The 23,874-nt window shown below is 41.8% G+C and overlaps 1 protein-coding gene across 1 annotated transcript in view; it reads left to right on the forward strand.

Annotated features, from left to right (window-relative positions):
• snphb (syntaphilin b) overlaps positions 1-19,096 on the forward strand; it is a 110,581-nt gene extending 91,485 nt beyond the window's left edge. Inside the window, 7 exon segments of the mRNA XM_034172123.1 lie at positions 4,576-4,755; positions 7,296-7,403; positions 15,511-15,660; positions 16,914-17,142; positions 17,144-17,681; positions 17,683-18,199; positions 18,202-19,096. Of these exon segments, the coding sequence (XP_034028014.1) occupies positions 4,576-4,755; positions 7,296-7,403; positions 15,511-15,660; positions 16,914-17,142; positions 17,144-17,681; positions 17,683-18,199; positions 18,202-18,850 (2,371 nt within the window). The 3' untranslated portion in view covers positions 18,851-19,096.
• Positions 19,097-23,874: the final 4,778 nt, after the last annotated feature.

The following is a 23,874-nucleotide window of genomic DNA, read 5'->3' on the forward strand; positions in this document are numbered from 1 at the left end:
CCAAAAGGATCGAAGCCCAGCGCTTCTGGGCCCACGTTCACCGCCAAACACCCCCCAGGTGGAAACGACAAACCGACTCTGCGAAGGATAGAAAAGGTGAGGTAAGTCAGCAGCTACAACTAATATCCTTCAGAGGCACACACTATCAGCAACACATTCAGGTCTGAATTTAAGCTTTATGTAAATGAGCAGCTTCTCACAACAGGTGGAGGATCATCAGTCCGCATGCCATGGCAGTGAGAAGCGAGCTGCACAATTCTCATCAATGTTCAAATATACTGCGTAACAAAATACCAAGTTACTGTTAACAATTATTCAGACAATCAATCACCTCTGATGTGTGCTGACAGCATGTGTCCCTCACCCATCCTCCTTCACAGGCACGATGTGTCAAACCCAGGCGCAGTCCTCAGCGTCTCACAAACGAACATCACAAGGTCGAGTTCCCGGCAATTCTGCTTGAATCACACCTGGCTTAAATGCAGAACGCCATCTCATTATCTGCTTCAGCTGAAAGTCTTTAAGGTTGCACGTGAGCACCATCCACAGGTGCTGCACATCACGTTGATGAGGGTGAAGGACTCTTCTGCCAGCACCTTCTCCACAGACAATAAATCAGTTTGCATACCACCTGGAGAGCAAAGAAAAGAAAAGAACACCAAAATGTCCAGCCAAACCCCCCCCCCAACACACAACAATAGTAGGAGAAACATGCCCATATCATGATGCTTGCAACACCATGCTTCACTGCCTTCACTGTGAACTGTGGCTTGAATTCAGAGTTTGAGGGTCGTCTCACAAACTGTCTGCAGCCCTTGGACCCAAAAAGAGCAATTTTTCTCTCATCAGTCCACAAAATATTCCTCCATTTCTCTTTAGGCCAGTTGATCTGTTCTTTGGCACATTGTAACCTCTTCTGCACGTCTTTTATTTAACAGAGGGACTTTGCGGGGGATTCTTGCAAATAAATTAGCTTCACGCAGGCGTCTTCTAACTGTCACAGCACTTACAGGTAACTCCAGACTGTCTTTGATCATCCTGGAGCTGATCAATGGGTGAGCCTTTACCATTCTGGTTATTCTTCTATCCATTATTATGGTTGTTTTCCATTTTCTTACACACGTCTGTTTTTTTTTTTTGTTTTGTTTTTTGTCCATTTTAAAGCATTGGAGATCATTGTAGATGAACAGCCTATGATTTTTTGCACCTGCGTATGTTTCCCCCTCTCCAATCAACTTTTTAATCAAACTACGCTGTTCTTCTGAACAATGTCTTGAACGTCCCATTTTCCTCAGGCTTTCAAAGAGAAAAGCATGTTCATCAGGTGCTGGCTTCATCCTTAAATAGGGGACACCTGATTCACACCAGTTTGTTCCACAAAATTGATGGACTCACTGACTGAACGCCACACTACTATAATTGTGAACACCCCCTTTTCTACTTTTTTTTACTAATAGCCAAATTTCATAGCCTTAAGAGTGTGCAAATCATGAATGCTTGGTCTTGTTGGATTTGTGTGAATCTACTGGTACCTTGTTTCCCATGTAACAATAAGAAATATACTCAAAACCTGGATTAATCTTTTTAGTCACATAGCACTACTATTATTCTGAACACTATGTACTTAATCAAATTTTTTGTTAACCCTCACCACATAACCTGGTATTTCAACTATATATATATATATATATATATAAAACAAAGTATATTCTGTTTACAGAACTAGATTAGGTGAATTTAGCAGAGTGTGAATGTGCCAACTCAAATTATTTGATGTGAGATTTGGGTTCCTTCCTGTTTTATGAGCCATCTGAACATGTCAAGTTTAATTTATGTGTTTTTCTTGTTACCTTCCTTTGTGTATGTGCTCGGAGATAAGATTCAGTTCTGATTTCATTCTGCTTTCTTTGTCATCACTGGTGATATGACTGCTGTGAGATCAGATATCGGTCACTTTCAAACAGGAAAAAACAAAAAAAAGATTCAGGAACAAATATCACAAGAACTCAGTAATGGACAGTCATCAGAAACTGTCAGCACTGCAGAATCACTGGCATCTACAACAGGCGTCTGTCTTCATATGTCAGAAATGTCCAGCAGAAGATGTAAATCTAAGAGCAGAGGTGTCAAGTAACGAAGTACAAATACTTCGTTACTGTACTTAAGTACACTTTTTAGGTATCTATACTTTACTCCATTACTTATTTTTCTGCCTACTTCTGACTTCTACTCATTACATTTTCACACAAGTATCTGTACTTTCTATTCCTTACATTTTTAAAACAAACAGCCTCGTTACTCTTGGCTTCAGTTTAATGTTTATATATATATATATATATATATATTTCACGTCATGTGCACCTGTAATCAACTTTTCTGCAGCGCGGCTTTGCTTTGAACCGTGAAGCAATCGAAGCAGTGGTTCGCAGACTGAAGCAACGCTTCGACCTATTGCTTCGTTTATTCTTTCTTTCTTTCGCTTAATTTTCCCCCGCTAAAACCCTAAAGAGCATAATTCTGTGAGTATTATTTACCTTTTCTATGTTAAACCGACCTGTTATGGTCTTCTGAAACAGTTGATAGATGTATTTTATAACTTAAAAACGGGAGCGACGCTAATGCGTTAGCATGTCTATGGCATTTTCAGTGTTAAAACTTAGCATTAAGCAATTGCAGCTCGCATCACGTTCAGGTGCATTTGTTTTCAAATTGTAATATTTCTTAAATTTATTTTTGTTTATATATTAATAATCTAATGATTATTATTCTGGTGCTACACCACAGTCAATATGACTGATGGCTGACAACAGATATAAATAAGTAAGAAAATGGTGAGACCACTTTAAACCATAAAAATGCAGAACTGTTTTAGGTGGTTTTACAAACATCAAGCTAAATATTTAGCTGAATGTTGAGACAGATATGCACCTCAGTAAAAGAGCTAATCATTCCTCCCTAAAAAACAGATTAATATAGTGTCTAATGACAGGAATTTAGCATGTGAGGGGATGTTTACTCAAATTTGCAATTCATGGATGTTTTGTATAAGAGTTATATTGTAGCCTGCAGTCATTTGATGTCAATTTCAATTGCAATTTCAGTGGCACTTCTAAAATATTAAAAATAATAATAAAATAAGAAAAAAAATGGCTATTTGTAACTAAATTTAGCAAAAGCTAATTGGTCCGCTGATGGTTTTCAAACTCATCTGAAAAGCTAATCCGTTAATGAAAAACTTAGCTTTGCTAGTTAGCGGTTACTGGATTAGCGGAACTGTGCCCACCACTGACTGAAAGGTAACAGAGTTGTAACGTTTTGCATTGTACTATATTAAAACAGGAAGCCCTGGCTCTGATGGTACATTAAAACTTAACTTTTGCGAGGTTTTACATTAATTCCTCTGTAATATCACATAATGACTGTCTGCACTTAAATCATCCATCTCTCGCTGTCCTACATTCTTCATTGTTAAAGATGATCCAACAACTGTTTTGTCTTGGCTGTAGCAGGCAGTAAAAGTTGAAAATTTAAAAACTTTGAACAGGAAGTGGCGTTGTTGTACATGGTCGCCGTGCTCACAAACAGAGTTGGTGGAATTTTCCATCAGATCCTCATTAAACAATGGAACATCCGCTTTGCTGTCTGTCGCTCACAGCCAACGTGATCCTGCTTCTAGCTCAGTGCAGGAAAACAAGAACATGCACTATTTACCGTTTTTGTTTATCTTGTTAGCTTGCTAGGTACGGTTGGCTTATTAATGGTTAATTTAGCTCATCTAACTATAACTAGCGTATTTTAGCTACTTACAATTTTATTTTACATGGTGTAAATTTTTAATGATTCATCAGTTTATGTGTTCTTTTAAAAATATCAACATATAGTACCTACATTCTTAGGTTTCCATTTGATAGCATATAGATTATGCTCATATCATAGCTTCTGTTTCTATAATAAAATACCAGATTTATAGCTTAGCCTACTAACTAGAATTTAATTTTACTACTAGTCTACATACTAAATTACCTATACTACAATCTTCTCCTGTATTAATATTTAGATTTTAATACCTACTCCTGTATATTATATAGTACCATATTTATTGTATATGTTGTTTATTACCCTTAATATCTAAATATGTTTTATATATATATATATATATATATATATATATATATATATATATATATATATATATATATACATGATGTCTTATCTTTCTTATGCGTTATTATTTATTATTATATACCTTTTTTCTTGAGCCACTTGGGTGGGTAGGGAGAGTTCCCATGGGATAAAAAACTACCATCCCTGGTTCTCAAGACCAGGCACCTAAGTGGCTCTACTCTACTCTTTTCTACTCTTCTACGTATTTTACTCTTCCTTTTTAGATATATAAATATACTTTAGTATACTAGCATAGTTCCACCTTAGAATTGGAATATAATATATAAGATATACCTTACTGAAGTTTCATGCTTTACTGCTGTCGTACAGTGTGCATGCAGACGTGTGCAGCATGCACGTTGTTTTGTCATGTCCTCTGAGATTAACACCTTGCTGTCTTTGCCTGGTCAGGTTTGACTACTGCAGGTTCATAGAGCTAGACTACATTCCCATGGAGACAGGGTATATGGTCTCAATGCGTCCAACTAAAGCCTTTACATCTTCCAAGTCGCCAACGAAAGGATTCACGTCCACCAAGTCTCCAGACCGCCACAGTCATTCAGCAAACTCTCCCTCCACCCCTCGTTCTCGGTCTGTTCTGAGTTCCTTTTCTTCATCACTGTTGGTTCTGAAAAGCATGAGAATGCTGTGATTGTGACATTGAGGATAAAACATAGTTTGACACAGTGGGAGAGTCACTGATCCAAACGCACGTCTGCAGCATCGTAGTCATGAGTTAACACGTCATTGTCATGTTTTCTGTTCGTTTATTTCTCCTTTGTTGAGAAAACCCATCAGTCCCAAGTCTGTGTTCTTGTTTGTGCAGCACAGCTGTCTTTTGTTGGCGCCTCGGTATGATGTCTGTGATGTATCTGTTGGTATTTGTGCAACTCCGTGATGTACGTGCATGTTGGAAGTTTTGGCTCATTTCTTTTGAACATTTTTATCCTTGATCAGCAGTGTTAAAATCTCTGAGGCAAATTTTACAGAGGTAATTAAAACCCCTAAAGTCCTGATTCCCAGTGGGGCCCACCAGCGGGGGAAAGGTACTGCAGGTGGGCAAGTTAAAAATGTTTTTGTTAAAAACATCTTTGCCTTTCAATTTTGTAATAAAGTTTAAAATTGCCTAAAAATCTACACACACACAAATCTTCAAAGTCTCACATGTCGATCAAAATTGTGATTTAAGTTTTTCCGATTTCAAAATGACATGCTTCCATTTGGGAATGGCTTTCTTCAAGAATTATTTTAACACTGTGTTGAAGCTTGCATTGTATTTGCGTAGTTTCTCAGAGTTGATCATATCAGTGTTGATTTAACTCTCTGCTGGTGTGCTTTAACTCTGTCAGTGTAATTTTAACCCTGTCCATGAGCTGAATGAAAAATGTTCAGAAGGAACTCTTTGACACATCCTGTCAAGTTTTAAGGCCCCGTCACACTAGAGCATGAATGCTGGATGAATCACTTGAATTGGAAAGACAAACAGAATTTGAGCTGCATTCGTACGGGACAGAAATTTGTACAGCCATGCACGAATACCCAGAATGTGGGTCAGCACGAATGATTTGTGCAATTAGGAGTGCAGTAGCACCTGAATCCAGGTGGACTACACAGACTGCAAGTCAAATGTGGACATAAACCTTCCAGACAGAATAATATATAAAAACCAAGGAATAAAAACAACACAGCACGAAACCCCACAATGCTGCACCCGAGATCTGGGTGGAAAGTAAGCAGGAGGTTGGGGGGGCACCACAGGGGGCTGAGCGCTGTGAATAGACCATTCCTGGGTTGGATCCCCACCCACCGTACATGCAACTTCCTTGTTTCGCCATCTCTCTCACTCTCTGGAGATCAGCTGTTCGGGGGGGGGGCATGGCAGACCAAGCGCTGCAGCACCAGAGCCCTGCGTGGCTCCCGGCCACTCCCGCTGAATATCGGACCATTACCGCTGGCAGTGCACGTCAATGTGGCACAGAAATGCACTGACGCACAGTGCCTGTGGTCACAATGGAGCATCCGGATTGAGCATCTAATCACACATCCATTGCCAGTCCACCTCATGTGTCAGAGGATTCATCTGAATTATCATGTCATCATGACTGTTAGATCCTGTCCACACGGCAGTGTGCGTCAATGCATCACAAGGACGTGCTGACTACCTGTGACACAGAGTGTATTTGGTGTGATTGCCCAATGTTCAAGTCTAGTGCACATGATGACTGCAACTTTGCACATTACAGTATTTCCTTTGTGCACCAAACAGGGAAGGGTGTCTGGCTCAACAGGGGTGCATGCCATTGTGATCAGACTGCTCTGAATGCTGGTGGGTTGCCATTTCAGATGCCAGTTGTATCTCATTTCGAATGACATTCGAGCTAGCAGTCACACAGCAGTACGGCCACCGTACAAATATTCCCCAGTTCCACTGCAGCATGACAGTAGTGTGCCTGTTCTACACATTTGTGCTGGCCTGCCAATTTGGTGTATTTCCCTAAGTGTCACATGAATGCTGTCCAAGGAATTCAAATGCAGCTGGAATGCAGCATGACTTGCACGAATATAGTTCAAATGTCACTTCGTATGGCATTCATGCAATTCGTGCTGCAGGTCGACTTGCAGTTGTACTGCAAGTCGACTTGTACGAATGATGTTTGAATGTCCATTCCTACGAATGACTCTACTGCCGTTTGGATGTTTTCCAGCACGAGCGACACACGAATGTGTCAATTCCTGTTGGAATGCTGTGCGAGGCATTCACATGCAGTTCGAATGGAACACGAACTGCACAAATGCCGTTCAAATGTCAATTCATATGGCATTCCTGCAGTTCGTGCTCTAGTGTGACAGGGGTATTAGTTGTGGATCTATTTCTGTACTGTTACCTTATAATGAAAAAGTTGTCAAATACAACCTGGTACATTTTGTCAAGTTCCTGAAACCAACTCCCAAACAATTTATAATGGTGTTAAAGTACCACAAAGGTATCACTATTAAAAGTAACTTTCGGAAATAAATTTCAGAATAGTGCTAATTTTAACAGTATGAGAGTTGAATTAACACTGAAATTTTTGCTGTGTCTTGTACTGTGGTTGCATTGAGTTAACATAACGGTTTCTAATTTGGACCAGGCGCGTGCCGGCCCCGCCCAGTAATAGAGATCCCCATGGCAACACCTCTGTCAGCAGCAGCAGCCAGTCAGGCTCTTGCAAAGGAAGCGACTGCAGCCCAACCAAAGGGTGAGACATTAAACACTGCATGCTCTGTTTAACAGCAAACAATGGAAACTCGCTGCCTTTGAATGCCAGAATTTTTATCTTTATATACTGATGAGAGATTTTGGTCTGGTAGTGTCGCCGTAAGGACGGCCCACGGCGCCTGACGGCGATCTGCGCTTCGAGGCGGCAGCGTCTCGCCGTTTCAAGTTGAAAACGTGCACATTTCAGGCTCTGTTGACCCAGTAAGTCGTCAGAGAACAGAGAACTTTCAGAAGAAGTCGGCATGAGGAGTTTATTCGGACATTCCATTGTTAACGGACATTTTGTAATGAAAGAACGTGCGGGCAGAGTCGCATGTCGGGCCAGACCCGACCGCGGGGGGTCGCGACAGGAAAAACACCTCCGTTAGAAACCTTAACGGACAAGTTGGAACATGCCCAAGCTGTTAAACAATTTCTCAGTTACTCACTTGTTGAAAGCCATGAAAAGCCGCCTGAATTTTACAAATGGTTTTCAACACGGAGGTGTTTTTCCTGTCGCGGCGCACACAGATTCGCCGAGTCGTTTCCGTGACGAATTTGCGCGCACGTCTTTCATTACAAAATGTCCTTAAACAGTGGAATGTCCGCATAAAGTCCTCATGCTGGCCTCTTCTGAATCTTCTCTGTTCTCTCACGACGTCCTGGGTGAATTAAGCCTTAAATTAGAATGTTTTCAGGTCGAAACAGGCCGACAACGGCGCCTGGAAACGCTGCGCGACGTCCCGCTCCGTGGGAAGTCCTTACAGAGACAGAAACACCCCATAATCTCTCATCAGCCGTTAAACTTTTCACCGAAAACCAGCTTAATTTCTCCAATAGTGTCCACTCGGATATCCTTCACAGGTCCAGAAAAAATGTTGATAAAGCAACGCGCGCTGTCCGCAGCGGCTATTCAGACAAAGAGATTCCGACGGGCGGGGTGGAGCACTCCTCACTCAAGGCCTGCCCACAGGCGAATGACGTCACCAACACGCGTGAAAAAACTCACGCATGCGCACGAGGGTTCAAGCATGTCTGGAATAAAAACATATGAATCAAATCCATTTATTTTTTGAAAAAATAAAAAGGACCACTTTTTTCATCACAGACCTCGTATATTATGAAACGTCAGACAGTGTTGGGTGGATGACTGTATCTGCTGAGGCAATAGTAAAAGGAAACCCACACAAGTGCACACACACAATATCTCACCCATATTGGCCTCTCTTCATTGGCTTCCTGTTAATTCTAGAATAGAATTTAAAATTCTTCTTCTTACTTATAAGGTTTTGAATAATCAGGTCCCATCTTATCTTAGGGACCTCGTAGTACCATATCACCCCAATAGAGTGCTTCGCTCTCAGACTGCAGGCTTACTTGTAGTTCCTAGGGTTTGTAAGAGTAGAATGGGAGGCAGAACCTTTAGCTTTCAGGCTCCTCTCCTGTGGAACCAGCTCCCAATTCAGATCAGGGAGACAGACACCCTCTCTACTTTTAAGATTAGGCTTAAAACTTTCCTTTTTGCTAAAGCTTATAGTTAGGGCTGGATCAGGTGACCCTGAACCATCCCTTACTTATGCTGCTATAGACGTAGACTGCTGGGGGGTTCCCATGATGCACTGTTTCTTTCTCTTTTTGCTCTGTATGCACCACTCTGCATTTAATCATTAGTGATCGATCTGTGCTCCCCTCCACAGCATGTCTTTTTCCTGGTTCTCTCCTTCAGCCCCAACCAGTCCCAGCAGAAGACTGCCCCTCCCTGAGCCTGGTTCTGCTGGAGGTTTCTTCCTGTTAAAAGGGAGTTTTTCCTTCCCACTGTAGCCAAGTGCTTGCTCACAGGGGGTCGTTTTGACCGTTGGGGTTTTACATAATTATTGTATGGCCTTGCCTTACAATATAAAGCGCCTTGGGGCAACTGTTTGTTGTGATTTGGTGCTATATAAAAAAAAATTGATTGATTGATTGATTGATTGACACAAGAAAAGCCTAAACTGACAGCGCACTGTAAAATGGTACAGAAGACACAAGAGTGTAAAATAAAAGTCACTGACAGACCCAGATGATGTGGACAGTTGAGCAGCAACCCATCAAAATCGCAGCTGAAATGCCACCCGGTATAAGTGCAGACAAGCCTAACTTTCATGTGACACATGCATCCGGCATGATGCGGCCGTGCCGTTTGCAGTCACATGCCGGCATCGCGAGCGATGGCTTGGGGGGCCTTGCTGGTGATAAGCAAGTGTTCTGCGTTTATCGAGAGGTGGTCTTGCAAACTTAACAAACTGAACATGATGCTGATCCTGAGTGTTGCTCCTACACTTTGATCATGTTCTCTGATCCTAATTGTTGATCTTTGGTATTGGTCACTAACTTATGAACATGGACTGTACAGTGATCTTTGATCCTGATCAATTATCCATCCATCCATTTTCTATACCCGCTTACTTCAATCAAGGGTCGTGGGGGGGTTGGAGCCTATCCCAGGAGTCAGAGGGTGTGAGTCAGGGTCCACCCTGGACAGGACGCCAGTCTGTCGCAGGGCCACATATAGACAAACAAACACATTCACGCCTACATGCACACCTGGAGTCAACTTAAAGTTTCCAGTTCACCTAACGTGCATGTCTTTGGATGTGGGAGGAAGCCGGAGCACCCGGAGGGACCCCACGCAAACACGGGGAGAACATGCAAACTCCACACAGAAAGGCCACAGGTGGGACGTGACCCCATGACCTTCTTGCTGTGAGGCAACAGTGTTAACCACTAAGTCACTGTGCTGCCACCCATCCATCCTGATCTTTGATAATGATAGTTGAAATTAGATTGTGAGTGCTAATTATTTTGATACTGTAATGTTTGACCCCTGATTTGTTTAATCTTGATAAATGGATCAAAGCAATCAGCAGTCAGGATCTAACTCAAAAATCAAAGGCAGGATTCACTCTTTGATCTTTCATCTAAAGCCAGCTTCTCCAGCAGTTATCTTTGACATCGGCTGATATCTTTTTTTGTCATCATCTCCAGTTTGGTAGTCCCCCCACCCCGGGCCTCCAAGCTCAATTCAGTTCACCTGATTCCCTGAAATCAGGACTCTTCTGAAGTAGCACCCTCTTTCAGTTTGCAGTTGGCCAGATTTTTTTTTTCATGACCTTTCTGACCCTGAACCTTGCCTGCCATAAGTCCCCTGTTCTGTCTGCCACCTTCTCTTAGAATCATGTGTTTTCTGCACCCTTGCATGTTGATGTTTGCTGTTGTTGTTGTTCGAGTACAGCAGTCCACATTCAGTGGGGTAAAAAAGTATTTAGTCAGTCCATGATTGTGCAAGTTGTCTTACTTAAAAAGATGAGAGAGGTCTGTAATTTTCATCATAGGTAGACTTCAACTGTGAGAGACAAAATGAGAAAAAAGATCCAGGAAATAACATTGTAGGATTTTTTAAAAAAAAATTATTTGTAAATTATGGTGGAAAATAAGTATTTGGTCAATAACAAAAGTTCAACTCTATATCTGTAACATAACATTTGGCAATGACAGAGGTTAAACGTTTCCTGTAAGTCTTCACCAGGTTTGCACACACTGTAGCTGGTATTTTGGCCCATTTCTCATTGTAGATCTCCTCTAGAGCAGTGATGTTTTGGGGGTGTCACTGGGCAACATGGACTTTCAACTCCCTCAACAAATTTTCTATGGAGTTGAGGTCTGGAGACTGGCTCGGCCACTACAGGACCTTGAAATGCTTTTTACAGAGCCACTCCTTCATTGCCTGAACGGTGTGTTTGGGATCATTGTCATGCTGGAAGACCCAGCCCTGTTGCATCTTCAATGCTGTCACTGATGGAAGGAGGTTTTGGCTTAAAATCTCATGATACATGGCCCCGTTCATTCTTCCCTTAACACGGATCAGTCGTCCTGTCCCCTTTGCAGAAAAACTGCCCCAAAGCATGATGTTTCCACCCCCATGCTTCACAGTAGGTATGGTGTTCTTGGAATGCAACTCAGCATTCTTCTTCCACCAAACACAATGAGTTGAGTTTTTAACCAAAAAGTTCTATTTTGGTTTCATCTGACCACATGATATTCTCCCAATCCTCATCTGGATCATCCACATGCTCTCTGGCAAACTTCAGACGGCCCTGGACATGTACTGGCTTAAGCAGGGGGACACGCCTGGCACTGCAGGATTTGAGTCCCTCTCTGCGTAGTGTGTAGCCTTTGTTACTTTGGTCCCAGCTCCCTGCAGGTCATTCATCAGGTCTCTCTGTGTAGTTCTGGGATTTCTGTTCACTGTTCTCAATATCATTTTGACCCCACGGGATGAGATCTTGCGTGGAGCCCCAGATCGAGGGAGATTATCAATGTTCTTGTATGTCTTCCATTTTCTTACAGTTGCTGCCACAGTTGATTTATTCACACCAACCTGTTTGACTATTGTAGATTCACTCTTCCCAGCCTGGTGCAGGTCTACAGTTTTCTTCCTGGTGTCCTTCGACAGCTCTTTGGTCTTGGCCATGGTTGAGTTTGGAGTCTGACTCTTTGAGGCTGTGGACAGGTGTCTTTTATAGAGATAACAAGTTCAAACAGGTGCCATTAATACAGGTAACAGGTGGAGGACAGAAGAGCTTTTTATATAAGAAGTTACAGGTCTGTGAGAGCCAGAAATCTTGCTTGTTTGTGGGTGACCAGATACTTATTTTCCACCATAATTTACAAATAAATTCTTTTAAAATCCTACAATTTGATTTCCTGGATTTTTTTTTTTTTTCTCATTTTGTCTCTCATCGTTGAAGTGTACCTGTGTTGAAAATTACAGACCTCTCTCATCTTTCTAAGTCAGAGAACTTGCACAACCATGGACTGACTAAATACTTTTTTACCCCACAGTTAGTGTCTGCGGTAGTGTTGGATGTATTATTCACATGTACGGGCATAAGTTCACTTTTATTCAGATTTATCCTGTATCCAGAAAAGGACCCAAATAGCTTGATTTTATCTAAAATGGCAGGTAGAGATAGCTCAGGGTTGGTGATATATAACAAAATATCGTCAGCGTAAAGAGAAATTTTATTACAGATTTTGTTAGTTTCATAGCCAAAGATAGTAGGGTCTTTGCGGATACTTTCAGCCGGGGGCTCTATTGCCAGAGCGAATATCAGCGGGGACAGGGGGCAACCCTGTTTCGTCCCCTGTGTAAACGAAAATGTGGTGACAGAATCTGATTGGTGAGGACCCGGGCCTGTGGGTTAGTGTAGAGTAATTTGACCATTGATATAAAATTTTGACCTAATTGAAACCTTTCCAATATTTCAAACAAATACAACCATTCAATCTGGTCAAATGCTTTTTCAGCGTCAAGTGACAAAACTGCTAGCTCCTCCCTAGGCCTACTTGGAGAATAAATTATGTTGAATAGACGTCTGAGATTAAAGAATGAATTTCTCTGAGGTATGAATCCAGTCTGGTCCGAATGTATTAACCGTGACAGGAGGGGGCTTAGTCTATTGGCAAGTATTCCACATTTAGAAGAGAGATGGGGCGATAGGAACCCACTTCTTCAGCGTTCCTGCCTTTCTTATAAATAACTGTGATAACTGCTTCTGTAAGAGTAGGGGGAAAAGCTTTATCAAGTAAAGCTTGAGTGAATGTTTTATACAAATATGGACAGAGAGTTTCACTAAATTTGTTTATAAAATTCGCCAGGAATACCATCCGGCCCAGGAGCTCTGTTCTTAGTTGAGGCAATTGCACTCTTGATTTCTTCTACTGTTATTTCTGAGTTCAGTGAGGTCAATTCTTTCTCCTCCAAATTTGGGAAAAGTACATTATCTAAGAATTTTTCATGGAGTCATGCTCTACATTCTGTGTAGCATATAGTTTTTGATAAAACTGAAAAAACTAATTGTTGATATCTCTAGGGTTAGTCAGGATTTCATCCCTATTTGTAATTTTGCATATTGTACGATCCTGTTCCTGTTTCCTAAGTTGTCTAGCCAATATTTTGTGTGGTTTATCACCCAGTTTGAAATATTTCTGCTTAGTGTACAGAAAGCCCCTACTAATTTTCACTGACATTAAATTGTTGTATTCATATTTCAAGGATAGAATTTTTTTATACAAAATTGTGGAAGGCATTCGGGCGTTCTCCTCGTCTAAATCTTTAATTTGTTTCTCCAGTTCAGCCAATTTAGCCCTATTTCTCTTTCTTCTAGCCATTTCAAAGGATATAATAACACCTCTTAAATAGGCTTTGAAAGCTTCCCAGAACACAGCAGGTGAGGTGTCTGGGTTGTCATTGATGTCAAATACAAAGAGATTTGTGCCTCCAAATAATCAAGAAAATCCTTATCGCCTAATAATAGTGGGTGCAGTCCTCCATGATTGTTGTGGTCTGACTGCGTTTTGGATATTCAGAGTACATGTAACAGGACATGGTCTGAAAATGACATATTATGATATTTTGTGTTGACAACTAAGAAGGCATTATTTGGCATCCAAGAGAAAATAATCGATCCTAGTATATGAATTATGTCTAGTTGAAAAGAAGGAATAATCTCTACAGAAGGGTTTGCAATTCTCCAGACATCAGACAATTTGAATTATTAATAAAAGTATTAAGAAATATACTAGAATTATTTCTAGCTTGCTTATTGGAGAGGATCTGTCAAGATATGGATCCAAGCACGCAGTTAAAATCCCCACCAATAATAAGATTTGTTTGGGACTATCTGGAATAAGTGTCATCACTTTTTTTAAAAATGAAGGATTGTCAATATTTGGAGCATATATATTCAATAAAGTAAGAGGTATAGAAAATAACTCCCCAATTACAATCAGATATCGTCCATCTCTGTCAGATATTGTACTTTTATGCACAAAAGGAACACCCTTTTTTATCATAATAGCTATGCCTCTGGCTTTGGTAGGAAAAGAAGAGTAATACACATCCTGAATCCACCTGCACCTTAATCGCATATTAACTTTGTCTTTCAAATGGTGTTAGTGTTTTAAGATGAGAGAGTACCTTGCCCCTTTTTACTGGATTATTTAGACCTCGCACATTCCAGCTGACAGCCAAAGCAGTCTTTTAACAGGGAGGGCCAGACAGAAGATTCTGCCAGGGATCTCTTTGTTAGCTACCCAGCAGTGAGGCTGAGAACCTCAGGTTGCACCATGGAGAGGTGAAGTTGGTTTGGCCTTAATGAAGCGGTTAGACAGCAAGGGGCCTTACGAAGCCCTGCTGCCTGGAGATTGAATTCTCAGTTGTGTGATTTAGCCCCTTACAACCCTGGTCTAGTCTCAGAATGAGGTACAGTCAGGCACGAGTTACCATGTTCATATTGTCCGACACCAGAAACAGCAGCCAACAGGTTTTATTACAACTCTTACAGCTATCAGTACACTTCCAGATTTTTGCCTGCATTGCATGCTCAAAATTATTGTCTGACCAGAAAACCTGTCACTTCTCTTAATAAGAACAAAGTAGAACTTGGATCACTCTGCCTTAAAGGTGATGAGAGGCGCCACTGTAATTTGTATTCATTGTAAATCATTGTAGGCCCTCAACACACCAATGAGTAATGTGTAGATTTAACCTAGCACCTTTGTGCCCTAGTTTTCTCTGAATTTGTGCCATGTTAATGGCATAAATGTGTTGGAGACCGCTCCAATGGATCTGCATTTGGGTCTTAGACAGTGCTCTATAGATCACTGAGGTAAGCCCCAAAGTGTTTCAGAAAAAGTGGCCGAACTAAATGCAGAGAGGTTTGTTTGGAGAAAACTTCTCATGGTTGTAGTTCATAGTAAAGACCTCTTACTAGCAACAATAAAATGACTTTGGTCTGGAAATGCATTCAGAAAGTGTTGAGATGAACGATAGCTGAATGAACAGAAATTTTTCTTGAATGGTGGCACTTACATAAAATAAAAATTCTTTCATCCATAACTTAATACAAATCTGTAATAGTATTACTGTTCCAGGATAAGCTCAACCTTTTGACACAGTTTGATGGTAACCTCTTCATTAAAATGAACACGCAGATGTAGTGGTACACGTATCATAGAAAAATTCACCTAGTACTGTTCTTATCTTTCACTTGCTATATGTTCCTCAGGCGCCAGCAGAAATATACATCATGCACAGACAACCATGGTATCAGGCCCCCTCCACCAGAACAATACCTCACACCCCTGCAACAGAAGGAGGTGTGTATCCGACACCTACGGGCCAGGCTAAAAGAAACCATCGACACACTACAAGACAGGTGGGATACTGATTTATGTTGATGGTATGAAGTTGTGGACTCAGTTCTTTCTGTTGCACAACCTCCCAAAAAGTTTGGGATGATATGGAAAATGCAGATTGAAAAAAAAAATGCAATGATTCTTAATGTATTTGACTTCTATTTCATTCACAGTATTAACCAAAGATATTCCATGTTTTATGTGGTCAACTTCATTTAATTTGTTCATATACATCCATTTCTGTATTTAAGGCCTGTAACAAACCCCCCCCCCCCCCCCCCCCCCCAAAAAAAAAAGTAGGGACAGAGATGGTTACATGAACAGTCACTGAATATGTCTTGGACTTCATTTACATTGATCATTAAGAAAAACAAAACAATATGGCACTGTAGGGTAATCTACATCAAGTACGAGTTAGAGTAGTGAGGGAAGCCACCAAAAAACACCCTGATAGTTCTACAGGAGTTACAGGTTCTGTTATTGTAGAAACTGTGCATAGTGCAATTTTTGTCTGTTGCATCAGCAGTTGTTCGGCGTCATGACAAAGTGGTATGGAAGAAGAGAGCTTCTGAATAATAACATGCAGAATTTCAGCTGTAGGTTTGCGAGAAGGCACATGAAAAACCCGAGTCTACATTTGATCTGTTTTCCTGTTTAACAGTCTTCTCTACTCCACTCCAACATGACACATTGAGTGGGGATGCAACAGGCAAATGCACTGCTCCCAGGTTCTCCAGAGCTGCCGTTGGTGTCTTGGTGGCTTTCCTCACTCATCTCCTAGCTACTACACACACATTCACCATACAGTATCATACTGTTGTATTTCTATAGTAATTTCTTTTTGGTTTTTTCCCTTTTTCCCTTGAGGTAGCCACAACATATCCAATATGAATCTACATGCTGATCTGGCACATGTTTATGCTGGAGGCCTTACTTGATGCAACTCCACATAACATGAGAATGGGCATGGGTGGTCTTAAACTGACCACCTTCTGCTTTGGAAAGAAGCATACAAACTGTTTGGCCGCCATGTTTCCCTGCAGAAATACATGTTTGTATTTCTTAATGATTGATGGAAATGAAGTCTGAGACATATTTAGTGACTTTGAAATGGTCATGTATCCATCCCTTGACTTGTCTCAAAAAAACTGGCTGTAAAAGTGATAATACTTATATTTGGAATAAATTGCCCCTATCCCACCCTTTCTCTTTCTCACCTTGTCCTGTTAATCATGGTTTCTTTTCCCTTCTCCTGTTATTTCCCCATCCTTAGGGACACAGAGATAGATGAGCTGAGAGGCCAACTATACAGGATGCAGGAGGACTGGGTAGAAGAAGAGTGTCATCGTGTCGAGGCTCAGCTGGTCCTGAAGGAGGCGCGTCAAGAGATCCAGCAGCTCAAACAGGCTGTGGACACTGTACGTAGCAGACTCAGTGAAGCTGGGGACATCAGTGGGGACATAGGGGTCCAAAAGTACTTCCAGGACATCAACAGCCAGAACCACAAAACTTGAGAATCTGTTGCTCAACATGGAGCTAGCCCAGACTGGATTAGCCAAAGAAGGGAAGCTCGCGCAGGCTGTCGGACCTGTGTTGGGGGGTTCAGCACCAGCATCTGTATCAGGAGAAAGTCCTGGGGTAATACCAAAACCAGCTGTAGGAGTGAAGGGATCATGCTCCTGTGATGCATCTCCTGCAAGATCTTTGACCCGGAGCTCCACCTACACCAAGTTGAGCGACCAGGCAATGGCAGACCAGAACGGGTCGGACTTTCCTTGTCTGTCAGGTGATGGAACCCATGACAGCGGCTTTGTCTGCTGTGGGGAAAACAGCGTCCCCAGCCGAGCCGACCTGCTGCTTGAGGCTGCCTTCCTTTCTGAAGAAACTGCATCTTTACTCAGTCCTACACACAGACGTTTTCCCCATTCTCTTACAACTCTCTGCCTCACACCTTCTCCCACACCTTACCTCATAGTTTTCCTCACAAGTGTCCCACTCTGTCCCGCTGTCCCACTCTTTGCCTCACGCCTCCACCTATGAGAAGCTGTGCACCGGGCGAAAACGAACGGCACCTTTTTGCTGCGGCCTCAGTGGATTGGGCTGCATGAGCCACCCCTGCCTGTCCCACCATCATCTCTACCTGCACTCTCTACGGGAGACAGGTATTCAGACTGAAAGCTGCCCCATTCCTGCAACAGCAGATTACCCTTCTGACCTGGATACCATTGCAGAGCAACGCACTTTCCGCTCCCAGGCTTGCAGCCCCACATCCACATGGATGTCTGATGAGGGGGAGGAGGAGCTGGACTCGATCACGACCACCACTTCCATAACTACAGCCACAGTCATGAGTACAGCCACAGAGCCCATCTCCTTCTCTAAGACCCCTCTGGTTGCACCTTTACCACGTTCCGCCACTGTGGCATTCTCAATGGTGAGTCCTCTGTGCGAGGGAGGAGAGGAAGATGAAAAGCAAGAGAGAGAGAAAAATCAACGCCGCTGGAGAATCAGGCAGCAGGATCTTTCACAGAAGAGGCAGAAAAATCACAGCAGATGCCGATTGTCACTGTGGAAAAGAATAAAGTCCAAAGTCAGAGTCCTGCAGAGGAATCAAGAAAATCATGTGATTCAGCAGAACCAACGTCATCAATGCAAAGAGGAGAGACTGCAGATGGACCTACAGGCAACATGCCAGTTGAGAACCTCAGCGGGGAAGCGTCGCAGCAACATGTTGGTATGTTAGGATCAACCCAGATAGAGATGGCAGATTTCAGGCCAGGATTATCACCAGGTATGGAAAAGCCTCACACCTCTCAGCCAAGGAGATCTACCTCCCCTGAGGAGATCGCTGGGGTCACTGTTGTGGAGGTGCTTGATAATGAGATTGATGGAGACGACACTAAAGAACAAGGTGCCACCGGGAATGCTGCAGCAGGGGATGGAGACCCCTCGTCCACGTCCGACTCTGGATCAGTTGAAAAAAGCTACTGGAGTCGTCACTTCCTAGTCGACCTCCTGGCATTGGCTATCCCTGTGGTGCCAACGGTGGCGTGGCTGTGCCGTGGTCCAGTTCGTGATGGACAGCCTATGTATCATATAGGGTCACTGCTGCGGGGCTGCTGCACTGTGGCATTGCACTCGCTGCGTAGAGGAGGTGGAATGAGACATTACCCCGCGGGCGGGGGAGACCTGGGTGGATCACAGATATGAAGAGAATCGTTCACCATGCAGGATCTGTGGTCCTTTGCTGTGACCCTTTGGCCTGTAATGTGGTTCAGGGTTGTTATTGGATCTGCTTTTGTTGTGAGGAGAGAAAATGATTTCACAGTTCATTATTTAAGGGAAGCATCAGGGTCGGGGTGTCTGCATCTGAAACATGATTTGTAAGTCATAAAGTTCTTATGGTCAGGCTCTTATACTGTGCTCAACATGTAATGGCAACTCAGAATGTCTGACTTCAGCATCTAAACATGTCTCGAAAATACCACTGAAGATGGAATTTTGTCTGTCAAACTCTGGCATCTTTTCTCAATGTCAATGATGTTCGATTTCACATGGCATCCATAGTAACAAAGTAGCATCTCTTTACTTTGAAATCAAAGTTTTGTCCACTTTTTTTATAGAATGTATAAATACTGTTATTCATTGAACCTGTGCCCTGGCAGTAATGTTTGGAGAGGTGAAAGATCAGTGGATATCCATTGGAATCTCACCTAGCTACAGTCAGCTCCATGTTATTTGGCCAAGGCAAAATTATTTTATTTTAGCTCTCGAACATATTATGTTGGAGTGGGAGGCAAACAATGAATATGAAATTAAAGTGGAGAATGTTAACTTTAATTTGAGTGTATACAGCCATATAGGCTCCCAATCTAGGAATTATAGTGGCTTATTCACAACTGTAAGTTGTGCTTGCCAAGAGAAATTGCTGACCTAATAATAATAATGTACAGGAGCACAGAAAAGCTGACAGCGCCTGCGAGATGGCAACAGAAGGTGCTCATATGTAAAGCAAGGTCTCAAATGTTTACTCATTTGAGATGTTAAATCATCATGATACACAGGGATTACTTTCTGCACTTCCGTGACCGGTTTCAAAGTATACAACATTCGCATCAAACAGCTATGGGGACTGCTGAAAACAAAGTACTCATGAGTACTCCCGTGTTTCGGACAGCGGTAACATAACTTTTAGAAACATCCAATCGTGCGCTTGAATGGAATGTATCTACTAAAATTAAGAACTGGGCCACAAATTAATTCCATAGTTGACATAAGTGTGATGTTGTGTTATGATGACTCGTTTTTAAGTGATAACTGTTCATTTTGATGCAGTCACAGTAAAAGCAGCAGCCATGAGAAGACTTAGTGCGCCTGCACGGCCATTAGTCATAAACACAGCCTGTTATAAACAATCTCTGCTCGAGGCTCAGCTTTGTCCATGCTCATGTGTTGTCATGAATATAACTGAAAAATAAAAAAAATACATCTGTGTGGTCAGGGAGCCTGTGAAAAACAATGTGGTGGAGACATTCCACGTATATGTTCACAGCGACAGTAAAACAGCTGAGAGGTGTGCGTTAGAACAGTGTGCTGTGACATCATTACATGTTCATCACAGGTTCAAAAGTCCGACAGGCTGAAAAGTTAAGAGTTTCGGGGTGAAGTGTGTCATCTCCTGTCTGTATATCCTGGGTAAATCTGAGCCATCAGTTTCGAATGAAAGCTCAGAAGCTTTGTTATTGGACATAGCACACTCTGTCTGCATGCTTCTGCTTTTACTGAAACGTATGTCACACGCAGAGACATGCGGAGAATTGCTGATTATGACGTTTTCCTGAAATGCACCTGCTAATGCTCAGAGTGAGAGGAATAATTAGTAATAAAATACATCAGCGGCCACTAATTATTAGTGCATGTGCACGGAGACACCTACAGTCATGAGTACTTTGATGTTGTGTTGCTAACTGGGATGTGAAATAACATGCGACATGTCCTTTAACTTTTGGTTAAAGGACATGTCGCATGTTATTCAACGACAAATAATAATGACAAATAAGATGGGCTGACAGCCAAAAATCAACTTAACAGTTGTGTCCCTTGCCCTTGTCATAGCAGAATGAATAGCAATTGTAGCCGCTTCCAATAGTCACTATTATAGCTGGTAGGGTTGCCAACCGTCCCTTGAAAAATGTAATCGTCCCTTATTTGGAAATAAAAGTGTGCGTTCCGTATTGACCTGAAACGGGACGCAGTTTGTCCCGTATTTCTGTGAGAATCAAAAAGTCTGTAAAATGTCAATGGAATTGACTGGCGCTTTATATGGAAACTTACGGTAAATTTGATCCCAGCCTCTCTCCTGCTCTTCACCAATGAGCTGACAGACACGAGTTGACAATACAGAATCACTCTTATCTCATTGGTCGAGGGACATCTGCTCGCAAGAAGATCCCGGACGAGAATCATGAGCCGACGATGGTCGTCGGATGACCATAGCAGCATGGCTGATACCGACACCGACACTGGCATTGCAGATACGCCTACGAACAGCAATGTCTGTAACATCGTTACTCCTCCTCGAAAAAAAACAAAACAAAAAAGAAAGCAAAAATACATGGGCAAATGGGAAAAGGTGCGCGACAACAGCTATAAGTATTGTAAGTATTGTTTACTTTTTCAGACTTTCACTGTTACATTGTTTTGGATTATATTTTTTTTCTTAATTTATACACTTTTATAACAATAACAGGACAGAGCAAGATTTATTTTTAAAGACATTTTTTTTATATACTTTGAAGCAGGACAGGATGCTCATATTGAAATTGTGAGTGAAAATTTATTTTGCACTAAAAATAAATTGCTAAATAATAATTTGTTTTCTGCATGTTCATATCATAACAAATGCATGTGTGCATCTACTTAAATTCAGGGTCAAGTCAATAGTCAAATGGTTAAAAATCGTTTCACACACACGCTGGGAAGGGTGAAGGCAATGGTCAGTTGGCCGGTCCATGGAAATAGAGACCTGGAATGGACGTCACGTGACTAGCGGCGTGCTGCACGGCGGCCATTACTGAGGGTGGAGAGAGACCTTGATCCTGTTAAACAGAAGCGATATGAGGAGAAAAAAGGCAGCCACTGCTCCACCATCAACTGCACGAACCACAAAAACAAATTCTCCAATGCTAAAATGAACTGTACAAGAGCCTTAATGTAATTATGTAAAACAAATGTCTATTTTAAAGTCATTATGCCGCAATTTAATGTCAGTATACTGAGACTATAACTCAACGCCATAAGTTCTTTTCATTAAGCTGCGTTCACATGCGGAAACAAAAATGTTTAAATATATTTATGTCTATATACACTCAACAAAAATATAAACGCAACACTTTCGGTTTTGCTCCCATTTTGTATGAGATGAACTCAAAGATCTAAAACTTTTTCCACATACACAATATCACCAGTTCCCTCAAATATTGTTCACAAACCCGTCGAAATCTGTGATAGTGAGCACTTCTCCTTTGCTGAGATAATCCATCCCACCTCACAGGTGTGCCATATCAAGATGCTGATTAGACACCATGATTAGTGCACAGGTGTGCCTTAGACTGCCCACAATAAAAGGCCACTCTGAAAGGTGCAGTTTTGTTTTATTGGTGGGGGGATACCAGTCAGTATCTGGTGTGACCACCATATGCCTCATGCAGTGCAACACATCTCCTTCGCATCATCCGAGAAGAGAACACCTCTCCAACGTGCCAAACACCAGCGAATGTGAGCATTTGCCCACTCAAGTTGGTTACGACGACGAACTGGAGTCAGGTCGAGACCCCGATGAGGATGACGAGCATGGAGATGAGCTTCCCTGAGACGGTTTCTGACAGTTTGTGCAGAAATTCTTTGGTTATGCAAAGCGATTGTTTCAGCAGCTGTCCGAGTGGCTGGTCTCAGACGATCTTGGAGGTGAACATGCTGGATGTCGAGGTCCTGGGCTGGTGTGGTTACACGTGGTCTGCGGTTGTGAGGCTGGTTGGATGTACTGCCAAATTCTCTGAAACGCCTTTGGAGACGGCTTATGGTAGAGAAATGAACATTCAATACACGAGCAACAGCTCTGGTTGACATTCCTGCTGTCAGCATGCCAATTGCACGCTCCCTCAAATCTTGCGACATCTGTGGCATTGTGCTGTGTGATAAAACTGCACCTTTCAGAGTGGCCTTTTATTGTGGGCAGTCTAAGGCACACCTGTGCACTAATCATGGTGTCTAATCAGCATCTTGATATGGCACACCTGTGAGGTGGGATGGATTATCTCAGCAAAGGAGAAGTGCTCACTATCACAGATTTAGACTGGTTTGTGAACAATATTTGAGGGAAATGGTGATATTGTGTATGTGGAAAAAGTTTTAGATCTTTGAGTTCATCTCATACAAAATGAGAGCAAAACCAAAAGTGTTGCATTTATATTTTTGTTGAGTATATATACTTGCAGCTGTTGTTTAATATGGTATATACGTGGTGGTCACAGGAGGCATTTAAATTTGAACAGTGTGGTTGGAGGGGATGGAGGAGGTACTTTTTACCCTGACTGAGGGTCAAAAGTAATACATTCTGAATGGCTTTATATCTACTTGGAATAAAATGTTAGTAAAAATCATATATATGTTGTTGTCATTAAAAGACTAGCAATAATATTACAGTGGAAAAAGCAGCAAGGTAAATGAGCACAATGGTAAGACTTCAGATTTATATTTTAATACATAAGGATTTTTTTATCCAGACATGTATGGGTTCGTTAGACCTTTTAATTAGCATGAATACAACTTACAAGGCTTCATTTATAAAAAAAAATCCATCGAGAATTATGATGACAGGAAAAAAAAAATCACAGTAAATGAACAGAATGGAATATTTTCCACAAATTTCCACACTTTACATAAAACATTTTTTTCTACCTAGACATGTATGGGTTCATTAGAAAGAGCAATTAAAAGGCTTTAAAACAAGCCTACTTTTATTAAAATCTGTTAACAAATAGTGACAATAGAGCGAGAAAAGCAGCACAGTTTGTCGTAATTTCCCCAAATTTCTGCATTTTACATAAAAGTTTTTTTTTTTAACCCACGCATGCATAGGTGCATTGGAAAGAGCTTTCAAAGGGCTTTGAAACAAGCCTACATTTTTTTAAATCCATTAAGAAATAGTGACGCTAGTGCAAAAAAAGCGGTCA

This window comes from Thalassophryne amazonica, chromosome 6, assembly GCF_902500255.1.
Source record: "Thalassophryne amazonica chromosome 6, fThaAma1.1, whole genome shotgun sequence".
NCBI classification, from domain to species: Eukaryota; Metazoa; Chordata; class Actinopteri; order Batrachoidiformes; family Batrachoididae; genus Thalassophryne; species Thalassophryne amazonica.